Source organism: Neophocaena asiaeorientalis, unplaced genomic scaffold, assembly GCF_003031525.2.
Source record: "Neophocaena asiaeorientalis asiaeorientalis breed wild unplaced genomic scaffold, Neophocaena_asiaeorientalis_V1.1 scaffold251, whole genome shotgun sequence".
NCBI lineage: Eukaryota > Metazoa > Chordata > Mammalia > Artiodactyla > Phocoenidae > Neophocaena > Neophocaena asiaeorientalis.
In genome coordinates, this window is record NW_020173377.1 from 3,160,559 (window position 1) to 3,184,170 (window position 23,612).

Genomic DNA, 23,612 nt, shown 5'->3' on the forward strand with positions numbered 1-23,612 from the left:
CCTTTCCCTACTACAGGGGTCCCCAACCCCCGTGTCACAGACGGATACCAGTCTGCGGCCTGTTAGGAACCAGGCCGCGTAGCAGGAGGTGAGCGGTGGGCGAGCAAGTGAAGCTTCATCTGCCACTCCCCCTCCCTCGCATTACCACCTGAGCCATCCCTGCCCCCCCATGGCTCACATTACCACCTGAACCATACCCCCCACCGCCCCCGTCCATGGAAAAATTGTCGTCCACATAACCGGTCCCTGGTGCCAAAAAGGTTGGGGACCGCTGCCCTACCACTAGGGCCACTACTAGGAAAGAAGGGAGTTGATGGTGAGAGCAAAGAAACACATGTCCACTGTAAAGAGTAAGCACGTTATTCAGGCCTTATCACTTCTTCACATAACCCACTGTGAAGAAGTGATGGCCCATTGAGAATGTTTATGATCTTAGGTCTGTGGGTTTATCTGTGGACCATGAGGCCCTTGCTTATTAGTATACTTCTCACACAACACCAGGTTGGGGCACCCCTGAAAACTCTAGAGGTTACAGGGTCATGGGGTGAAAACAGCAGTCATTATGGGCCAGTGGCTTTCACAGGGGCTTAACATGTATTTATCTCATTTAATCCTTACATTAATTCCATGAAATGGTATTATTACTATAATATTACAGATGAGAAGTCCAGAGCTCAGAGATGATGTATTGTTGCCTAAGTCCTTACAGCTCATAAGAGATAGAGGTGGGATTGGAAACCTGGTCTACTAAACTCCAAGGCCCTCCTTCCTCCCTCCCTTTCTCCCCCCCTCCCTCCCTCCCTTCCTTCCTTCCTTCCTTTCTCTTTCCTTGTTCCCTCCCTCGCTTCCTCCAACAAATACTCCTTCGTGAATTCTTACCAAGGGCCAGGTACAGTACAGGTCTAGTTCCTGGTGATACAGCAATGAACAAATTGTTCATTCATGTGGCCCCTAGATGGATCTTGAGTTCTTATGTGGAGAAGTAGTAAAAAAAATAAACAAGAAGATTACAGAATGCAATAAATGTTAAGACAGGAATAAACAAGATGATGTCATAGAAAGATACTTGGGGTTGAGATAGGAACTGCTGTCAGAGGAGGTTCCTTCAGAGCTGACATCTGACAGATGGGTAGGAATCAGTGAGGCAGGGGTCGTGGGGGGTGTCAGGGAATTGACATGGTGGGAGAGCGTCAGCCAGTCAGAAGAAATAGCCACATGAAGGCTTTGAGGCAGGCGAGGCTTGGACAACAGGGCCAGCAAAGCACCAGGCTTATACTTTTAGATTGTTCTGGATGCAGTATAGAGGAAGGACCAGGGGGAGGAGTGGAACTGAGGAGATGGACGAGCAGCAGTGGTGGCTTGGTGTGGGGTGGCAGAAGTGGATGGATGTGGGCAGAACCTCCACCACCTGGCTCATCAGAGGCCTTCTCCTCCTGGTGTAGGTTTTGGAGTTTGAACCAATGAACAGAACGTCCTCTGATACATATAGGAGTAGGAATCTTTATCCACTTTGCTTAATGAAGAAGAATGGAAGATTATAAATGTAAACATGCATAGGAAAAAAGAAAAAAAAAAAACGAACACAGGGAACCTTTGCAGCAAACAGGGATTTATCACTCATTCATAAGGCCCAAGGCAAAGGGCCAGTTTTACAAATGGAATAAACATATGTAGACCCGGCTTTTTTTGTTTTGTTTTGTTTTATACAGTTGGCAGGAGAATACTTTATGTCCCATTTGGTCTTTACATATTTCATAGTGAATGTGTTGTTTTGATCAATATAACTTTAATTGAGTTTTATTTTTGAAAGAGTCCACTCAACTGCAGAAGTTCGTTGAGCTGGAGTGATGGATGTCCCCTCACTTGCCCCTGTGGCTCTCTATGGGACTCTGAGATAGAAATGAAGCAAACGAGGAAAGTTAAAACAAAAACATTCCCTTCGGTGCAGAAAATGTCTTGCTTTTTTTTTTTTTTTGCAGTACACGGGCCTCTCACTGTTGTGGCCTCTCCCGTTGTGGAGCACAGGCTCCAGACCGCAAGCTCAGCGGCCAAGGCTCATGGGCCCAGCCGCTCCGCAGCATGTGGGATCTTCCCGGACCAGGGCATGAACCCATGTCCCCTGCATCGGCAGGCGGACTCTCAACCACTGCGCCACCAGGGAAGCCCTTGCTTTTCGAAACACCTTTACTTACCATGAGGGACTCAAAGCACACTCGGATCTCTTCCGCCTCCCCTGTGGCTCCTCACAGCTCTTTTCCCTGGCCTACCTTAGCACACAGGCCTCTAACTGGTGCCCCACAATTACCTCATGATTCAGTCCCTGTACTCACTCCCTGGGTGACCTTGTCTGTATGCTCACGATGACCAAGCTGCCTACCCTACACCTCTGCCTGCAAGTCTAGGGGACATGCTCAAATTGTCCATTTTAGACAAAACTGAACTCTGTGTTTTTTGTTTTTTTTTTTTTCTCAAAAATGCTTCTCCCATAGTCTTCTTCTCAGTAAACAGAGGCTCCGTTTTTGCATTTACCTGGGCCAAAAGCCTTAGATGCAGACTTGATGTGTGTCCTTCTCTCATATTATCTATCATCCAGTCCATCATCTCTTCTCTCAAGTAGATCTAGGGTCAGACCACTGCCTGCCACCTCCACTACCAGCACTATCTCTTTCATCTCTCATTCAGATTATTCAGTAGTCTTCTTACTGGTCTCCCTTCTCAAACACTATCTTTGCTGCTCTCTGGCTATGTGACCTTGTAGTTTCATGGAAAATTGAGGTAATAATAGAACTTACCTGATAAAGTTTCTGTGAGTTTTCAATAAATTAATATAGGTAAAGCACTTAGAATGGTGGATAGTATGTCATAGCTATTAAAACTGCCTGTCATTACTGCTGTCGGCAACATCGCAGCATGTGGTTTCTATCCAAGACAACCTCATAGTCCAGAATGACTGCTAAAGCACCAGCCATCACATCTGCCTTCTGGCCAGCAGGATGGAAGGAGTCCTTTCAAGGGTGCTATCTGGAAAAACCACATCCATGGATATCTCATTGACCACAACTGAATCACTTAGCCACACCAAGTTCTAATAGGGTCGTTTAGCTGAGCCTGGCTAAAAGGTGGGTTTCTGTTACCAAAAAAGGGCAGAATGGCAGTTACTGCTACTAGCAGTAACTATGCTATGAATAGGCAATAGGTGATATTATGAGGGCATGTGATGAGGACATTTGATATGAGAAGTCAGACAGGACTTTGTTAAGACAGTGACAACTGACCAGTGAAGTAGGTGTTTGCTGGACAAGGGGGGAGAGTAGGAGGGAGCATTCCAAGATGAGGGAAGAACAAGTTTGTCTGTGACAGGAGAAGACATGGTAACTATTTGTGCTACACCATACATCATACACTACATGCTGAGAAGCGTGGTAGGCTAGATTCTCCATCCAGACTCTTCTGTAAGGGGTGGTGCCAGTATTTCTCATTCCCTCTTCCTCATCGGGGGACTCGTGGATGAAATAGCCTGAGAGGCCCCAAAACCTTGGGTTGGTGCTAACGCCCTTGGTCTGCATGAGAAGCAGCACCTTGAGCCTGACAGTTAAAGCAGAGGTGAGGGCTGCAGAGAGACGTGACTCTGACTTGACTTTCAGCTCCAGCATTTCCTGACTGGGTGACCTTGGCGAGGTTCTTAGCCATTTTATTTATTTTTATTTATTTGTTTATTTATTTTACATCTTTATTGGAGTATAATTGCTTTACAATGGTGTGTTAGTTTCTGCTTTATAACAAAGTGAATCAGTTATACATATGTTCCCATATCTCTTCCCTCTTGCGTCTCTCTCCCTCCCACCCTCCCTATCCCACCCCTCCAGGCAGTCACAAAGCACCGAGCTGATCTCCCTGTGCTATGCGGCTGCTTCCCACTAGCTATCTACCTTACGTTTGGTAGTGTATATATGTCCATGCCTCTCTCTCGCTTTGTCACAGCTTACCCTTCCCCCTCCCCATATCCTCAAGTCCATTCTCTAGTAGGTCTGTGTCTTTATTCCTGTCTTACCCCTAGGTTCTTCATGAAGGCATTTTAAATAGTCTCTATTTCCTCATCCATAAACTGAGGATGATACTAATATATAACCCAGAGGTCTGCTCTGAGGACCAAAACTGCTCAGGGTGGTAAAGCACTTAGTCAAGTTCCTGGTCTATTGAGAGCAGTCACTCAAGAGTGGCTGCTTCTGTTACTACTGTGCCCTTCATCTCTGTCACTCTCTTGGATGACATATTCTCAGTCTTTCTAGGTTTGAATGTGAAGTGTCCCATGAATGTATTCTACACCATTGGAATTTTCCCTAGGAATGTACAAGCCCATCATGTACTACAATTTCTTTCTTTCTTTATCCTTCCTTTTAAAAAGTGACTAGAGGATGTGAATAGTTGGATATAGAGTCATACAATCAGGGGGCATTTGGCCTGAAGGAATCTGAAGCTGCCTGTGCAGACCCTGATGTAGTAAGTAAGGAAACAGACCCAGGGAGGTGGAGCCCAGTTGACAATGCCTGACAAGGTGGCTTTGAAGAAGAAGAGGTCTTTGAGGAACAGAAGTTGTCTTGCCTCAGACTGAGTGATGATGGGAAGTTCCCAGGCTGGTTTTATGCACATCCATGGGTCAGTGAGACAATCTGCACATCTGCAGAAGTCTGTACCAAGCATATTGAAATCTGAGTTTCATATCCATCCTTCTGGCAGAGATATTTCTTTTTCTGTTGAAAGCCATTATCTTGGTTTATCAACATGGTCTTTGTGTTTGGTGGGGGGGTGTAGACTGCAGTCAGTTACCCCAGTTGTCTTTCCCTGGCATCCACCCTAGGTGTACCCTAGTAATAAGTTACCTTCTTTAACCAGGTGAGCACCATATCACAGTCACAAATAGAGAACTTAATAGAGACTTGCATACAGAGCAGGTACCCTCATGCCCTCATGGAGCTTGTGACCTAGCAGGGGAGAGACATTAAACTAACTTACATACAAATTATAGATGTGCTCAGAACTACAAAGAAAAAGTACACTGAGACCTTTAGAGATCATCGTGTCCAGAAATATGTTTTGCCACTCCTTATTTTGAGCCCACAGCAGACATTGCTAATTGGTTATAATATTCTTTACAACAAAACTCAGATATAACTTCAGAATCCTTCTCAACACCACCCTATAGAAATCTATTACCAATCAGTTAGACTTGGCTCTTGAGACTAACCTTTCTTGCCATATAAGGACTGGCCCATTCCCCAGCCCTCCCTCCCTCATCTTTTTTTAAGGATAAGCACTCTGGCTAAAGGCTGGAAGGCACATGCCTCAAGACTCTAGCCAGAGGCCAGGGTGGATCTAATGTCCAGCTGGTCTGGCTCCCAGTTCAGGACTCTACACACTGTGAATATTCGGTGACCATGTGTCATCAGAAGAGCCTACTCCCGAGCAGTAGAGTCTGTGGCTGCCAGTGAGCCCATCTTAATTTGTTATGTTTTATTCTGAGGTGCAACCTGTATAGGGCATTGCAAGCTGTAATTTATGTTATTTCAAAGCTCTGGTAGGAAAGTTGCTCTTTGTTCTCATGAGTTATTTCTTGAGGAAAATATATGTTTTGTGGAGAACTTGAGGGCAGTCTTAAACTGAAGACATTACCACGAAGGCCTGGTCTCTCATTTTCCTTCCCAAGATTTCTTCTCATGTGCTTAAACTGGTGAGTCAAAAAGAGGTGTTTCCTGCTCCACCAAGTTAAAACTGAGAGACAGAGAGAGAGAGAGAGAGAGGGAGAGGAGAGAGAGGAGAGAGAGCAGCTCTCCTTTTAAAAGGCCTGTCAAGTCCCACAATTTGTGCAGGACTTAACTTTGGTATTTATTTTAATTCATCAAACAATTGTAATTCTCATGGCTCCCCAATGCATTTCACGTGACATAAGCTGTGATTCAACACAAATACTTTCCTAAGGTATTTATCATTCTATTAATGTTCACATCTCTAAGGTTTCTTTTCCGTTGTGTGAAAAGATGTTTAATATGTAAGAGACCCTTCTTTAAGTGATTCTTCATTTTAGGCTCAATTTCTCACCTCTTGATACATTTCTGCACTCTTGAGAAGTGCTAGAGAAACATGTGAGCTTCCTTTTTAATAGTGGCAGCTTTAAGTAGGAGCAAAGAATCAGAAAAACATGCTTGCATTCCTGTCTTCTTAAATTGGGAGACCTTTCGGCATAAAAGAGCTTGGAAATGTATTGTTGGGAGGTTGGGGTCTGCCCTTTGTGGACATTCTCTGTACCATTCTGGAGAAGTCTCTGAGATCCAAGACACTTCGTTGGTTTGCGTTTATCCCTTCTACCCTTTGTTGGGCTCCATCCACAGGGCAGGGCCTTACGATGGGTTCAAGAAAGCCCCAGTCTTAGTGTCTGTGAAGAGAGAGCATTGTTCACAGGGACAAAAGAATGGAAAAGGCAGAAAATTCAAATGAAGACCATAGGATATCTCGTTTAGTTATCTTGCATCTTCTGGCACTTGCAGGGTTATAAACTCTAGAGAGACAGAGAGAGTTTGTCATCACAATTCCCAACTGTTTGTGGCCTTTATTAACGTGTGAGTTGAATTGAATTTGCACGTTCTAAAGTCAGGAAACCCCACTCTCTAATTTATTGTCTATGGAACATCGTATAATTACATAACCTCTAAATGCCATTTTATTTCTCATCTGTAAAATGGGGATAATAAGAGTACCCAGTATTGGGTTGTTGTGATTTAGTGGGGTGATGCAAATAAAGGGCTTAACAAAGTACCTAGTGACAAGTTCACACTCAATAAATGTTAGTCTCTATGAAAAGTAAATCTTGAAAATGATGTAATTCTTAGATTTGGTATCTGATATATGGATAATGTTATTTCCATTCCAGATTAGAAAATGCTTTTCGAAACCCTGCACGCTGTAATGGCAGTCACAAACACCGTGACATTAAACCACAGCCTAATAGACTCAATGTAGAAAAATAGATAAATGTATCTCATAAATATTCAGTCTTTCTCCACATACCTATAATTTCAATTCCTTGCCTGAGCCATTGGGAAAGCTATTATATCTTATTTTATGGATTGACTGACTGCCTTTCTGTTGTTCTTAGACTATCAGCCTTACTTCAAATGCATAAATCCTTGTTCATGCTTCCTTAACCACCAATAAAGGGAACAGTTACTGTGCTACAAAGCAAGAAAAATTGACTTTAAAAACAACACTCTTCTAATGGTCTTACCTTTATCTACAGTACAGTTTCTCAACTTCGGCACAGCTGCCAAATGGGCAGGATAATTCTTGGTAGTGGGGGCTGTCCTGTGCATTGTAAGATGTTTAGCAGCTTCCCTGGCCTCCACCTGCTAGAGGCCAATAGCTTTCGCTCCTTCCACTGCCCCCGGTTTTGGCAGCCCCACATGTCTCCAGACAGTCCTCCGCTGTGGGGAACTGTTGGCATACAGGAAGAAAGAACTCGGCCTTCATATTGTGAGCTTTGGGCCACTGGACAGAAGAACCTCAAGTCCAGCGTTGCAGGTCCAGAACTACCCAAAACACACACTGTCAAACTCACAGATTATCTGTTGACTCTAAGATTCAGCAGATTCAGATAGCAGGTGGAATAATCAGCACCATAACTTTTTTTTTTTAGATGTATTTATTATTTATTTATTTATTTTTGGCTGTCATGTGTCTTAGTTGTGGCATGTGGGATCTTTTTTTTTTTTAACATCTTTATTGGAGTATAATTGCTTTACAATGGTGCGTTAGTTTCTGCTTTATAACAAAGTGAATCAGTTATACATGCACATATGTTCCCATATCTCTTCCTTCTTGCATCTCCCTCACTCCCACCCTCCCTATCCCACCCCTCTAGGTGGTCACAAAGCAGCGAGTTGATCTCCCTGTGCTATGCGGCTGCTTCCCACTAGCTATCTGTTTTAGGTTTGGTACTGTATATATGTCCATGCCACTCTCTCACTTTGTCCCAGCTTACCCTTCCCCCTCCCTGTATCCTCAAGTCCATTCTCTAGTAGGTCTGTGTCTTTATTCCTGTCTTACCCCTAGGTTCTTCATGACATTTTTTTTTCTTAAATTCCCTATATATGTGTTAGCATACGGTATTTGTCTTTACGAGAGAGAGAGAGAATAAAAGAAAAGAAAAGAAAGTTATTAAAATAAAAAAATAATTATTAAGAAAAAAAAATTTTTAAGTGTAAAAAAAAACGGACAAATAGATTCCTAGGACAAATCCTGAAAGCAGAGTTATACAGACAAAATCTCACACAGAAGCATACACATACACACTCACAAAAAGAGGAAAAGGGGAAAACATCATAAATCTTGCTCTCAAAGTCCACCTCCTCAATTTGGGATGATTTCGTTGTCCATTCAGGTATTCCACAGATACAGGGTACATCAAGTTGATTGTGGAAATTTAATCCGCTTCTCCTGAGGCTGCTGGGAAGAGATTTCCTTTTCTCTTCTCTGTTGTTCTCACAGCTCCCAGGGGCTCAGCTTTGTATTTGGCCCCACCTCTGCGTGTAGGTCGCCGGAGGGCGTCTGTTCTTCACTCGGACAGGACGGGGTTAAAGGAGCCACTGATTCGGGGGTTCTGGCTCACTCAGGCCGGGGTGAAGGTGGGGCACGGAGTGCGGGGCGAGCCTGCGGCGTCAGAGGCCAGCGTACACCGGGAATCAAAGAGGGAAGAAAAAGTCTCTTGCCTCTTCGGCAGGTGCAGACTTTTTCCCGGACTCCCTCCCGGCTAGCCGTGATGCACTAGCCCCTTCAGGCTGTGTTCACACCGCCAGTCCTCTCCCTGTGCTCCGACCGAAGCCCGAGCCTCAGCTCCCAGCCCTGCCCGCCCCGACGGGTGAGCAGACAAGCCTCTCGGGCTGGTGAGTGCTGGTCGGCACAGATCCTCTGAGCGGAGATCTCTCCGCTTTGCTCTCCGCACCCCTGTGGGTGTGCTCTCCTGCGCGGCACCGAAGTTCCCCCACTCCGCCACCCCCAGTCTCCGCCCGCGAAGGGGCTTGTAGTGTGTGGAAACCGTTCCTCCTTCACGGCTCCCTCCCACTGGTGCAGGTCCCGTCCCTATTCTTTTGTCTCTGTTTATTCTTTTTTCTTTTGCCGTACCCAGGTACGTGGGGAGTTTCTTGCCTTTTGGGAGGTCTGAGGTCTTCTGCCTTTGTTCAGTAGGTGTTCTGTAGGAGCTGTTCCACATATAGATGTATTTCTGATGTATCTGTGGGGAGGAAGGTGATCTCTGCGTCTTACTCTTCCGCCGTCTTCCCCCTCTCTTGGCATGTGGGATCTTTTGTTGCTGTGTGCAGGCTCTTCGTTGTGGTGCACGGGCTTCTCTCTAGTTGTGGTGTTTGGGTTTTCTCTTCTCTAGTTGTGGTGTGCAGACTCCAGGGCACGTGGGCTCTGTAATTGTGGCACACAGATTTCAGAGCACATGGGCTCTGTAGTTTGCAGCACGCGGGTTCTAGTTGAGGTGCGCAAGCTCAGTAGTTGCGGCGCGCGGGCTTAGTTGCCCCTCAGCATGTGGGATCTTAGTTCCCTTACCAGGGATCAAACCCGAGTCTCTTGCATTGTAAGGCAGATTCTTTATCACTGGACCACCAGGGAAGTCCCAGCACCATAGCTTTATATGGGGAAGTGACTTGGCTTTAGTTTTTATTTTCCTCTTTTTCTCCCCGTTTTGGTCTTTCCATTTGCCAATGACAGCCAAATGAAGTTTTACAGTTAATCTTAACTTCTTATATAATGATTGTTTTTTCTTCTTTTTTCCCCCTTATTTTTCAGCTCCCTCAGGCACAAAAGGTAAACTCTTTTCCATCACATTCCAGTCATCCCCAGAACTCACGAATTGTGCATGCCTCCATGGTCTTGTGCATTCGGCACTGTTCATGACCAGTGAAATGGTTTTCCTCTTAGGACTTCAGGAGCCTGAAGTTGGGCAGGAACAGAAAGGCCAACAGACTTAGCTGTCCACTAGCCCCTCGCCAACTTAGTCCCACCAGAGAGCTGTATGGTGGCCAGTGGTTTGGGGATGAATCTATGCCCAACCATTTTGCTAAGAATTCTCAAATAATAGGTCAAGCGTAAGTTTGGCACATTCCTTCAAACATAGCGTTCCAGATCTTCCCTGGGATACTTTCCTAGGGAGATAGGTAATATGAATAATTAATCAAAGCCCAGTAACCATGTTTAGATTCTGGGCTCTTAATCAAAATCCCTGAAACTCACCTTGGGTTTCATTAATTGCAAACTCAACAGCTGCTTTGCTTGTCTCAACACCCATACCACTCAGAGAACATTAAAGCAGAGTTCTTGCCAATGGTCAGACCCTTTCACTGGTCCTCATTATCTGTCTGAGATGATCTGGTGCCACCATCTAGAATGTTCTCTGTCCAGAAAGATTACATGTGGTTGCAGTGCTGACTTTGCTGTATCATTCCCATGGCATGTCACTGCATCCTAAGGACAGTTATGGCAGAAAACATGTCACGTGATGCCTGCTGCATTGTTCTTATGTATTTCACAAACAAAAGCAAGATTTTCAGAAGATAGAGTAATTTCTGGGGCCCAGATGTGAGTTGGTTTCATTTCAAGAGTTGAGGTAGGGCACCACCCTGAAATTTAAGCAGTACCTCCTAAGCCCTCCAAATCAGAGATGATTTGGTTTTTTCTCACTAAGAGAGATATCACAACTGTTCTACAAAAGACAGTCTGTTCAGACCATATGGACAACCAGAGGCCCAGAAATCATTACACAATTACTCAAATATATTTGAGATATTTAAACAAGGCAAGACATGCTAGTGTGTGACTTGGCTTGTGTTAATGTTTGATTACACTTCAGTGCCATCACAAAAGGACTGAACACTTCATTAAAAGTTAAAGTATTTGAGTAGAGCAACAGCTTCCAGGGTAAATATATGTTCAGAATTCCACATTATCTGGAAGGCTCGGCATCCTTGATAGGTCATGCTTGCTTAATTGCCCACATTTGAAGTTTCTTTGCAAAGTGACTTAAACTCAGTGCCTAAAAATGGACTGGCCTCAACTTACTAGTATTTATTCATCAAATTTCCACTGATCCGTAGACAAAAGCGTTTGCTTGTAAAAGATTCCTCATGAATTTGAGGTGCCATCAGCCATGGAGTTTAAAACAAAGTTCAAAACAAACCAGCACAGAATATGGTAAGAACAAATGTTGCTGGGCCATATGATTCTTCAATAGCACTTAGCTCATCACACTCTTTTCTTCTATCATCATATCTTATCTTGACTCACATCACATGCCCTGAAAAGTGGAGCCTATTATTATGATTATTGAAAGTACAGTAGTGAGGAAGATGCTCCAGGGGCTTTTCCTGTGTCCCAAAGATATTTGACTGCCCAGCAGATTCGTTCTGCAACCCTAGATGACAAAGAGTAACCCTGCCTCCCATTCCTCACTATGGCTACAAATGGTCTTCTGTTATAATAGAGAAAGGTATTTACCTTAAACAAAAAATTAAGAGCCGTGTGTGAAATGATTTCAGAATTCTTTGGATAATTTCTGGGAAATTCAGCTCTTTGGAGAAGGAGTTTGACTATAAACCTCGGGTATCTGGGCTGGAAGATGAGGAGGGTTGAGGAGAGACACGTTGCTGATTGAAGGCATTCACCCTCAGGACCACTAGTCTCAACTGTTGATGTATGAGCATCCCTACCCGTCATGTTCCTTCCCTTCCCCTCCCCAATGTTACCAAAGGCTTTTGACAGAAGGTTAAGGTTCTTACAATCATCAGTTCCCCTCAAATGTATTGTCTTGCTGCTTTACCAGCAAAAGAAGATGGTGGGTTCCATTCTAGCCATTATCTGTTTGTGACCATGAGCAAGTCACTTAACATCTCTAAGTCACTTAACCTCTCGTTATTCAACAAGAACGAGAGGCTGACTTTGTAGTTTTGTCATGAGAGTTATTTCTCTTACTTGCACCTACCACAGAGCCTGACATATGCTGAAACTCACAAAATTTAGAGTTCCTATTACCATTTGCTCAGCTTGGCCCCCAGTGCTTTAGAGCAGATGAAGAGTGCAGTCAGACATGATGTGGTGGTCTGGGACCTCCATAGTGTTTTGTGGTCCTGACTCAAGCCTAATGAGTAATCAGGAGATGTCAAAAGAGCCTAGAAGGAATGTGATGCTTCTCTTGGTTCATTAAAAACTCTGTGTATCACCTGCCTGTACCTCCTACATGGAGTCAGAAAGAAATGGAGACTGGACTTGAAATCCCAACAAAGCAAAGGCTTTCAGAAACAATTGTTTTGAGAGATTTCTTCCCAAAGCCTTTGACATTACCCATAGATTTCACCCATCCATGGCCATGATTATAATGAGTCCCTTCCAAACCCAAGAGTTTGTTGTTCTGGGGGTAAAAGGGAGGTAGCTCCAGCTGCTCTGTCTTTGGCCAGCTTTTCACATGAGGTCATGAGTGCATACATTGCACCATATGGTGTCTGCATTTGTGCTATGTTTTTGTTGGAATCTCTCTTTGTATCATCTGCAACTGTTTTCTCTATAAATATTTTAAATAGTTATGTCTCTGTAAACATGCTTATTTTAATCTCTTGGCTGATCTACAACTAAAAATGTCCCATTTGGGTATCCCACTTATGTGTAGCAGTCATTAACGATTGTTGTCTATAAATTATCATTTTCGTGATGCTAATAATTTGAGGGTTTTCCAAAACTTCTCTTCTAGCCCTTTTGGCTATTTTCTAGAAAAATGGTTTGCAAAAAAAAAAAAAATTTTGTTTTTCCTGTGATTCTTAAGCACCTCTGAGATAATTTCTAGATTCTATAAATTTCAACCCTTAATACAAAATAGGGGTAGTACTAACTGGTTATACACTTGACCAATAAATATTTTCACCAAATACATAGGCAGTGTCCTGAATCTTGGTTAAAAAAAACATGTAGCAATACAGACCTGATGCCTTCAGGCCATCACAAAACTGTTCTTTTTAGTGAAAATTGAACCACTTTCTCCATTGAATTGATTGTTCTTGAGTTCAACAATGAAGAGAGGTCCATATGTAAGAAAGGTTTGCCTTTTTTCCCTTACATGGTACTTGACTTCTACAAAAATGGCTGGGAGATTCCATTTTATAATAATAACAGAATTACCCACAGCCTTTGCAAATGTATGTTCAGTAGTCTCAAAAATAGTCCAGTTTTCATACTACATATTCATCCATGTAGGTTCTGTCTATAGGAACTAAACATCAGTTGTTCACTGTGTGATTAATCACTATAGCATGGAGCCTTGAAAACTTAAAGGAAAAAATACTCTTTGGGGTATTCCAAATTTGGCTGTTCACATGGTTAACTTTTCCACACATAGGTTTTCCCCTCCCCTTCATTGTGTGCTGTCTTCAAACAGCTTTGGAATTTGTCAAAGACAGTGTCTTGAAAGTTTTGAAGGTACTCCGTGTGTTGCCTGGCACTATATTAGTTAATATCAGCATGAAAATTCTGAGCAGGCATAAGCATTTTTCTCAAAACCATGGTTAAAGAAAACCACATCTCTAATCCTGTTTGGAACAGCAATTGATGGATTCAGGGCTGCACAGTATGGCAAAACGATCCCTGTTTAATAGCCAGACCGTGTGTTTTGTTTCCTGTTAGGAATAGCTTAACTTGCCTTCTTGAACAAACACAGCAGGGCTTGAGATCTGTTGTTCTATGCCTGCTGTGATATTCTGTGCTGCTTAACTTGTATGAGGACTCAGGAGTGCATAAATTAGCTTCTTAAAAGAGTGTCGATTTGGGGGTTTTCTTTCAGGATGGAACTGTTTTATTAATTTCTCCCCCTAAGTGTAAATGGGATCCTGAATCCATTTGCATTTTCTTTGTTTCCTTGTTTATATTATATTTAGAAGGAATAAATGGAAGCAGTCATTTATCTAAAGACTTTTCTTTTCTTTTCTTTTTCTTTTTCTTTTTCTTTAGGTATAGACTCATGCAAGCAGAATTTGGCCAGCTCTTATCTCACTGTAATCAGATTTCAGCAATTGTGGGGCATCATTTATCATTCCTTGTCTCTTTTAACTTCTGCACTTTGAAATGTTGACTTGTCATTGAAAACAGAAATTTGAAAGTTTGCAAAGCTGCTGATTTCAGAGAACTGTAGGTCTAGTGATTTTAGTGTTTCATTACAGTTATATAACCAGCTAAATCAATGCAAATGAAGTGCAAAATGGAGAGGTGATAACTATTTACGTTTGGATCTGGTTTATGACTCATTTGCTTTTACCTTGACTGGCTTTCTGTCTAAATTATTATATTTTGTTTTGATACTCGGTTTTCTTCCTCATCATTTACTGTTTGTTTGGTTTTTTCATATATATATATAATTTTTTTTTTTTTTTTTTTTGGCTCCTGGCTTCTCGATGCAGGCTCAGCGGCCATGGCTCACGGGCCCAGCCGCTCCGCGGCATGTGGGATCCTCTCAGACCGGGGCACGAACCCATGTCCCCTGCATCAGCAGGCAGACTCTCAACCACTGCGCCACCAGGGAAGCCCTCATTTACTGTTTTATAGGAACACATACAGACATCTTTTATATGCATTCCCAAGCTGGGGCTGTTAAGATTGACTATCCTCAGAGTCCGAAAGATGATAACTACATCTTAAATTAGTAGATTTATTTTGTGAATAAGGCAAGGGAAATAGAAAGTGGAGCAAGTCCAGGCACTTTAGCTTCCCCCATGGTCAGTGTGATGGATTCTGTGGAAATCTGAGTTACAACATATTGTTCCACCATAATGATGATCACAGAACCAAACATTTTATTCTTTGCAGTAGTTCCATATGAGTGTACCTGTGGCATTCCAGACAAGCTGCCCTGCTGCTGAGAAAGGAGGTGAACTTTGCAAGGTTCACAGCCATGTGAATCTTAGCCAGTCCCTTTCCCATTGGCCCTGTTCAACTGTGTGTTTGAGACCGTAAATAAATGAATGCAAGACCCTCAGATTCAAAGCGTATGGCTTCCTGATGGTGGGATGACCGACAGAACAGTGCAGAGGGGCTCTGGCTGAAGCCCCATATGGGCTGATGGGGGACCAGGGAGCTCCATTTTGGAAGCAGGATGCTATTTGCATTTCTTATTTAAGAGAAAAAATTTGTTAATTTTAATCAACCTCAAAATGTGTGTCTACTTGTGTATCTGGAAAAAATGTTCAGTTTGTACCCATTTTAATATATATTTGAATTTTTGTAGCGTTATGTACTGGGTTTTTTTTCTTTTTTTTTTTTTGCGGTACGCGGGCCTCTCACTGTTGTGGCCTCTCCCGTTGCGGAGCACAGGCTCCGGACGCGCAGGCTCAGCGGCCATGGCTCATGGGCCTAGCCGCTCCACGGCATGCGGGATCGTCCCAGACCGGGGCACGAACCCACGTGCCCTGCATCGGCAGGCGGACTCTCAACCACTGCGCTACAAGGGAAGCCCCCGTACTATTTTATAATAAGGAAAAGAGCAAGGTGACAACTCAGAAGTTCATGAGCAGCACTTGCCAAGGCCCACCCACGATGAATGCTTAACTCAGCAAAATAGTACTGATAATGCTAGTCCATTGTACCTTAAAAGAGACACATTTGATACAAATAAAGCAGAAATGGTTTTGAAACACTGGTATAATGTGTTCTTTAAAAAAAAAGGCTAGACACTGTAAAGTCAAAAACTAAGAATTGATTTAAAAATCCCTAATATATCAATGCTTTCTAGTCCCAGACTTACTTTTTAGTGTCTTAGAAATTTAAAGTCTTCTTTCAGAAAATTCTCATTTAGTTAAGATATGTGAATGTCTTCTACTATTTATTTAAATTAAGCACAACTATAAAATATGACTCTCTTGAGGTGTTAAAACAATACAAACTCTACTCATAACATTGCTAAAATGAAATTGCCTTTTCTTTTGAAAGTCAAAAAAAAATCTAAATAAAAACAGTGGAATTTTAAAACTTAAATTGTTCTTACCTCTCCCCAGCCCCCACCCTCACCAAAGAAATTTATATACCCTTCTTCCTTCCATATAGAAGGGAAGGCAGAGGATTGAGAAAAGTTCTTTCAAAAAGCCCAATGAATGGGGATATTGTGGCATTAATGTCAGCATAACCCATATTAAGCCTGGGACAGTCTTGGAGAGGGTATTACAGGACACCCAATGTTCTGATTTCCTTGCTTCTAGATGCAATTCTGTAGGTCATTCTTACTGATCCTCAGGCAATATTGAACTCAAAGAACTGGATTTCTATTTTGAGGTCCCCTCTGTATTTACTGATAGATTTAGAACACCTGTATCCATCACTTGCCATACTAGATATGTTTCCTGAAAAAGCAGTATATGAATCTACAGTTTATTGGTCAAGACCCTGGAAAAGAGTACCGTTTAAAGGATAGCTGCATGGAATAGCTTAATGAAGTAAAGAATTAAGCGACTGGCTTCCATGGTGGCGCAGTGGTTGAGAGTCTGCCAGCCGATGCAGGGGACACGGGTTCGTGCCCTGGTCCGCGAGGATCCCATATGCCAGTGTGAACTTGAGCCAGAAATACAATTTTTTCTGACTGTGTTATTATGTTTCCACTAGCTCAAAGGAGAGAGAGAGAGAGAGAATACACAATGAACAACATTTCAACACAGGACTAAGCAAAATCAATATAATTCAGTGACTAATTTGAAAACTAAATCTGTCAAACTAATTTGAAAACTAAATCTCTGTCAAAATATGAGTCAAATCTATATCAAATAATGGCAAATAACTGTCAGTGATTTTTTTTTTTTTTTGCGGTACACGGGCCTCTCACTGTTGTGGCCTCTCCCGTTGAGGAGCACAGGCTCTGGACGCACAGGCTCAGCGGCCATGGCTCATGGGCCCAGCCGCTCCGCGGCATGTGGGATCTTCCCGGACTGGGGCACGAACCCGTGTCCCCTGCATCGGCAGGCGGACTTTCAACCACTGCGCCACCAGGGAAGCCCAACTGTCAGTGATTTTAATATGACTATATAGGTCCTCACAGGAGGGAATTTCCTGAGTGGCAGATGTAGTGGGTAACTCTCATGAATTACTCAAGTGAAAACACACACTTGCACTATATACTCATAGGCATTGCCTTTCCTTTCTTCATTTTTTTTGGCATGATTTTTTTGATACAAACAATTCTAATTTTCATCAACAGAATTTGTCTACTTTTATTGTTTCTGCACATTAAAATTGGAAAATTGGTCTGCCTTTTCATTTTTTTGTACTAAAGTCATGTATTTGTTGATCTGGTCATAGCTCAGCTGCCTGATCTTTTTTCCAGTCACATTATTCCCAGGTCAGACCCCCAATTAATGGATATATATTGATTACAAACCCAGATGTAGCCCAGTTCCATGAGAACTGGAGGGATGTCTCTGTGCAAGCTTCCAGGCATCACATGCCAAAGGATTCAACTGAAGTGACCCTCTGGGGCAAACTGGAGCAGTTGTGCAATCGTGTACAGCAATAATACTGAGAAGTCCAAAAGCAGAAAGTTAGATGTTTATCCCTTCAAATTAACTGGAAGGGTTTTGGAAAACCTAGCCTAGTTTCATGAGGTAGAAAAATGTCAGGCAAAGGGCTAATGCCATGGTATGGACTTTCTTTTTCCAGAAATGACTCATGGAATTGAACCACTTGCTGAATCATGAGCCCTGTGTCCTTGGATTGGACCCATCCATGTCTGCCCAGGCCTGGGACACATTAGATGATTTGGCCAGGTGCTTCTGAAGCATCTGTCCTTCCTTTCCTGACCTCCTTCCTCTCCAACAATTTCCTTCCCAATGTGCATCCTTCCCAACCTTCTTTAATATTTGCAATTACCACCACCCCCAACTGCTTTCTAAAGCATATTGTCTATACATGGCATAAAGGAGAAGTATTTTTTTATTTTGTGTATGTAATTTGAATGAAGAGATGGATGAAGTTCAAATTTGACAGAGCAGTGGATGGATTTCAGAGAAGCTTAGCCTAGAATGGTCTTTATGAGAACAGCTGCACTTGTTGGATGTGTCAGGCATTGTATTAGATGCTTTGCGTCTACAATTCTATTTAATCCTCCCCAGAACTCTTGGAGATATTCCTATTTTAGGGATGCTTTGCTTGGTTGCCTCTTTTACTTCATTCCAAGATCCTTAAGGCAAAACATGACATTTGTCTTTGTACCCCTAAAACAGGAGGCTGAGGGCAGAATGATTTGAACAGGAGCTCTAGTGTCAGGTTGGCCAAGGCTCAAACCCACACCCTGCTACCCTCTGTGACCTAGAGCAAGGTACTTTGCTCCTTTATCTTTAATTGATTCATCTGTAAGATGGGTATAGACATTTTACAGGGTTAAATTTAAAGCTGTATAGATGTTAAATGTTTAAAGCAATATTTGGTAATAGCAAAACATGTTTGGAAATAGAATATGGCTGAGTGGATGGGTGGATGGATAGATGGAAGAATGAATGAATGGAAGGATGGATAAATACAAATGACTCAAGTAGTGTGAGTAACCTGTTCAGGAATAATTCAGGTCTCTGCTTCTGTAGCTCATTTCTCCTATCTGTTCTGCTTTCCAAGGAAATCATAGTGTTCAACTAAGCAGTTTATTTTTTAAGTCCTTTTCCTTTACCTCTTTGACATCATAAACCCTTTGCCCCTATCAGCAGCAGCTGCACATAGGTACCAGGCTCCCAGGCCCTCGTTACAGTCTAAGTTTGACCTCACTGGCACAGGCAAGATACACAAAGAAAGGTACTAAGAGAAGGAGCCAAGAGCAGGTAGAGGATGCACAACATAAAATGGACAGCGGTAGCCCTGGAGTCTTGTCCAGATTCTGGTACCAATTCTCTGTGACTCCTCTTCCTCTCTGAGCCTCATTTATAAAGTAAATAAAAGGATAGGATTAGAATAAATTCATTCAAGGAACATTTGCTGAGTGCTTCTTATGTACCAGGCTCTGTGCTAAATGCTATGGATAAAAGGAGGAACCATTCCCACTTCTGCCCTTGGAGTTCACAGGCGCTACAGAATCCCCAGCTTTTCTTCCAGCCACAGTGTTCAGTGACTTAGCTGTATTAACAGTTTGCGCAAATTTGGTCCTAGATTGTATCGTAGGTTGTAGAGTAAATATGATTATCTTTGTAGTGAAGTTTGAGAACATCTGGTTCCCATTTCCAGTTTGTTAGGGAAGTTTTTATGGAGGAAGCTGCATTTCAGGGGGTCTTTAAACAAGGGAAAGGTTTTGTCCCAGGGCCCCGAAGCCCTGACTGTTGGCAGTGTTTTCAGGCATCTATTTGGGAGGCGTCTAAACCATAGTTTGTGAAAATATAAATCTTTGGCCACAATGGGGGGTCAGTTATGTGTCATAGCTGATCATGAATATTGGCCAAAATCCAGTGCCCCATAATAATTCCTATTGTCCTTAATTTGGGGCATTCCTGAAGTAAGCATGTTGTACGCTAATAAAGCAGTTCCCTAAGACAACTTTCAGATATGTTAATCTGTAATATTCTCTCGTCCATGGGTTTGCTTATATATGTGTCCCTGGTCAAAGACAGCATCCTCCCTCTGTCTAGATATTTACCCATAAAATGTATTCCCTGCTTAATGACTTAGATCTTTGAAACACTGGGAGAAAAAGGAACAACATAAAAATTTTCCTCAATAATAACAACTTTATTAGAAGAAAGTTATTTTGAGATTCTCATCCAGATGGTCTAACATTATCTAGCATTATCATTCACAAAGTTGTCTTTAGGTTGTTAAAAAGAGAGAGAACAAACAAATACAACAATTTAGTTCATAAAAGATGCAGTTAAAGTTCAAAGAGGGAAATCTGATTACTTTTATATTTAGACAACCTAAAATACAGTGAATCTCATAAGAATTCAGGATTTCCAAATCTCAGATGCAAGTAATAATGATTCAATAAAAAGAGGAAAAGTTTTGTCTAAAAGCAAAGTGTCATTTATGTAGCATTCTCAAGGACTGAGTGATGACACTTTACCAAGACAGTCAAATGCAAAGCAAGGGAGAAATGTTACTTGGAAGGTTTACTTCTTCTTTATTATTCTTATTCTCTACTGCTACTTTCTTTTTTTTATAAATTTATTTTATTTATTTATTTTTGGCTGTGTTGGGTCTTTGTTGGTGCGCGCAGGCTTTCTCTAGTTGGGGCGAGCCAGGGCTACTCTTCGTTGAGGTGCGCGGGCTTCTCACTGCAGTGGCTTCTCTTGTTGCAGGGCACGGGCTCTAGGTGCGCGGGCTTCGGTAGTTGTGGCACTCAGGCTCAGTAGTTGTGGCTCGCGGGCTCTAGAGTGCAGGCTCAGTAGTTGTGGCGCACGGGCTTAGCTGCTCCATGGCATGTGGGATCTTCCTGGGCCAGGGCTCGAACCCATGTCCCCTGCATTGGCAGGTGGATTCTTAACCACTGTGCCACCAGGGAAGTCCCTCCACTGCTACTTTCTTAATGCTTTAAATTATTCAAGGTTCAGGCATCTTGCAAAAATATTGAAAAATGCCAGTACAAAATGGGAATCTAAACAATGGTTGGTGTTCTTAATTTGTCTAGATTTTAAAAAGGAAAGCAGTTCATCTGAGTAGTATCATAAAAGACAGGTAATTCATATTGCTTACATTGAAAGAATCAACTCCTCAATTAAAAATAATAGCACCTGCTTTTTCCAAATATCTTGTTATGAAGAATATCCAAAATACTGATAATCAAATATAATATGTTTAACCCAGAATATAAAAACTTTATTCTGATAGCATTTCCATGTCAAAGTGTTACCATGGTTTGTTTAAAGGACTTTTTGATCTTCATGCAAAAAGGGGTTTTTAAAATAGGATTACTGTTATATATTTGTTTGTTTATATTTATTTTTAAGGCATTAATATTCATTGCTACCATACGTTACTGGGTGGTTTTATTTATTAATTAATTAATTTATTTTTGCTGTGTTGGGTCTTCGTTTCTGTGCGAGGGCTTTCTCTAGTTGTGGCAAGCGGGGGCCACTCTTCATTGCAGTGCACAGGCCTCTCACTATCGCGGCCTCTCTTGTTGCGGAGCACAGGCTCCAGACGCGCAGGCTCAGTAGTTGTGGCTCACGGCCCTAGTTGCTCCGCGGCATGTGGGATCCTCCCAGACCAGGGCTCGAACCCTTGTCCTCTGCAGTAGCAGGCAAACTTTCAACCACTGTGCCACCAGGGAAGCCCCTGGGTGGTTTTATTTATAAAATGTTTTCTGTAAGTGAGAATTTATGGGATGCTCTTATTATTAAAATTTTCAATCATACAGGAAAGAGACAAATTTTTAAAAAAACACTTAATCAAATACACACACACACACACACACACACACACACAGAGCCAATAGTGATTTAGGAATCTTTTGGTTTTATCACCAAAGCAAGCTATTCTTGCTTTCCCTTCTCATTTCAAAATGACTTCTTTGATTATTGAGGAAATGAATTTTTAAGTGTGCCTGTGTATGTAAATCCTCTCATTTACAACTAGCCACTATTGAAACAGCCAGCAAATTTCATGATCATCACTAAAGGCTGTGGCAGTCTAAGTAATGTGAGAGTAAAATTCACAGCTAGAGTCAAATAATGTTAACATTAGCCAAGCAGACAATGTTGATACTGTGCTCCCTCTTCAGGCATAAAATGCACCAATAGGATTTAGTTTCCATGTCTCAGTGGGCCTCACCTGTGTTCTACCTCTGAAGTGTGTCTATATGTGTCTCCAGAGAAAAGGTCCTTCTGCGTATACCCAGTACAAAAAGTTAAAACAGATCACTGAGTATGGTTCTTACTATATTCTTGCCCTGATACTTTGTTCAGTATTGAGGATAAGGGATGTTGTAATGGTAGAAGGAGAGGGAGATTTGGGGGAGGGGAAGTAGGCAGGCGTTGAAAAGGAGTAGATACAGAGCACTGTTTTTGATCTGGGAATAGGTGGGAAGCTCCAGGGATCTTTTCTGTGTCTTTTCTGTGTGTGTGACCAGGGGGTGGGGGTGGGGGTGGTCTGTACATAGCCACATACTCTGCGCATGCCCTCTTTTCTTGATCTGTGTTTCCCTACTGTTCTCCTTAGTGCTGTCTCACCAAGTAATTTGTACAGAGTGTTATTCTGATGACTTTCTACTCTCCAGCTCTCCCCTCACCATGGAGTGTGAAAACTGGAGAATATGGGTGTTATCTGTCCCACCCACATTGCCCCTCATCATGTGTTGGCCAGAGAATGGCCCCTGGGGGATTCCGAGGTCATTTGTAAACTTGAGCTCATGTAGAAAGGAGAGAATGCCAAGGTGTTGGCTTCCCTTCTGTTAAATCTGTGTTTGAGAAAGTAGGTGTGAAGGAACCCCCCTTTTCCCGCATGCCCTCATCACATTCTCAGATCCTGAATGCTTTAAGGAAACAGTGGTTCTCCTTTCAAAATGTTTCATCTGATATTTAAAGATGTACACAGCTGCATCTTTCCACCAAAGGTTATTGATAGAAGGAATAGTTGATATCGCCTATCTGTGTTTCAGTTCAGTGGGGAACTTAGTGACATTGGTTACAGTTTAAATACATTTTTATTGGTAAGGCCCATACTCTGGAAATGGATTATCACCCAGGACCTTGTGTCTGCAATTCACCCTGCTTGCCTCTAGATGGTGGTAGTGTCTTTTCCTGGAGTGCAATTTAGTGTTCATACCAGGTGTTGGAAGGAAGACAGAAGAAATGCAGCTGTGTACTCACAAATTACATAAACATATATAAAATATTTATGTATTATGTAATATATTTATATGATATACTCTATTAATGCAGTCAATATGCTGATCAACTTTAATAAGAAAAGAAAAACATACAAACATAGGAGGAGCAAAGTATAGAAGCAATATGGTATTTGCAGAGAGTTAGTGAGTTGGCCTTTGTTCTTGGCTTAGAGCCATTCTCTTCCTAAGCTGAGTTCCCCATTTGTGCACAACCTTCTCATTGAGTCCCAGCCTCCAGGGCTGAGCACATCTGGCAGGAGGCTCTGCCGAAAACCACCTGGCAGCCCTCAAACGGGCTTCCAAGCCTGCTGCCCTTAACTCGCTCAGATGCCTCCTCAGGACCAGGAGTCCTGCTTGCCTCCTTTCTCTGGGGCTTGGCACTCACCACCAGGGGCCTCCAGCTGTAGAATAAACAGAGCATTCTGCCACTGGCGCTGGCAAACTTCCTCTGATTGGAGATGTGAAAGAAGGCAACATAGTAGATGTCCTCCAAAAGTCACAAATCCAATCCATGTTCATTTGGGCAAAGAGAAAAAACTTATTGCCTCAACTAACGCAACAGAAGAAAGCATGGATGGGGTTGATCTTAGGGATGAAGGCATTCAGGACTGGTACCTTCCCTTCCCTCTCCCCGTTCCTCCCTCCTTCTCCTTCTGCTTTTCCCTCATCACACACACACACACACACACACACACACACTCACACTGTCTCATCTCTCCTCATCTCTCTGGGTTGACTTTAT

At 42.5% G+C, this 23,612-nt stretch overlaps 1 protein-coding gene across 1 annotated transcript in view; it reads left to right on the forward strand.

Annotated features, from left to right (window-relative positions):
- The window catches only part of CACNA2D3 (calcium voltage-gated channel auxiliary subunit alpha2delta 3), a 772,424-nt gene that overhangs the window by 538,160 nt on the left and 210,652 nt on the right, over window positions 1-23,612 (forward strand). Inside the window, exon 14 of the mRNA XM_024746438.1 lies at window positions 9,844-9,861. Within this exon, the coding sequence (XP_024602206.1) occupies window positions 9,844-9,861 (18 nt within the window). The remainder of the gene's footprint in view (window positions 1-9,843; window positions 9,862-23,612) is intronic.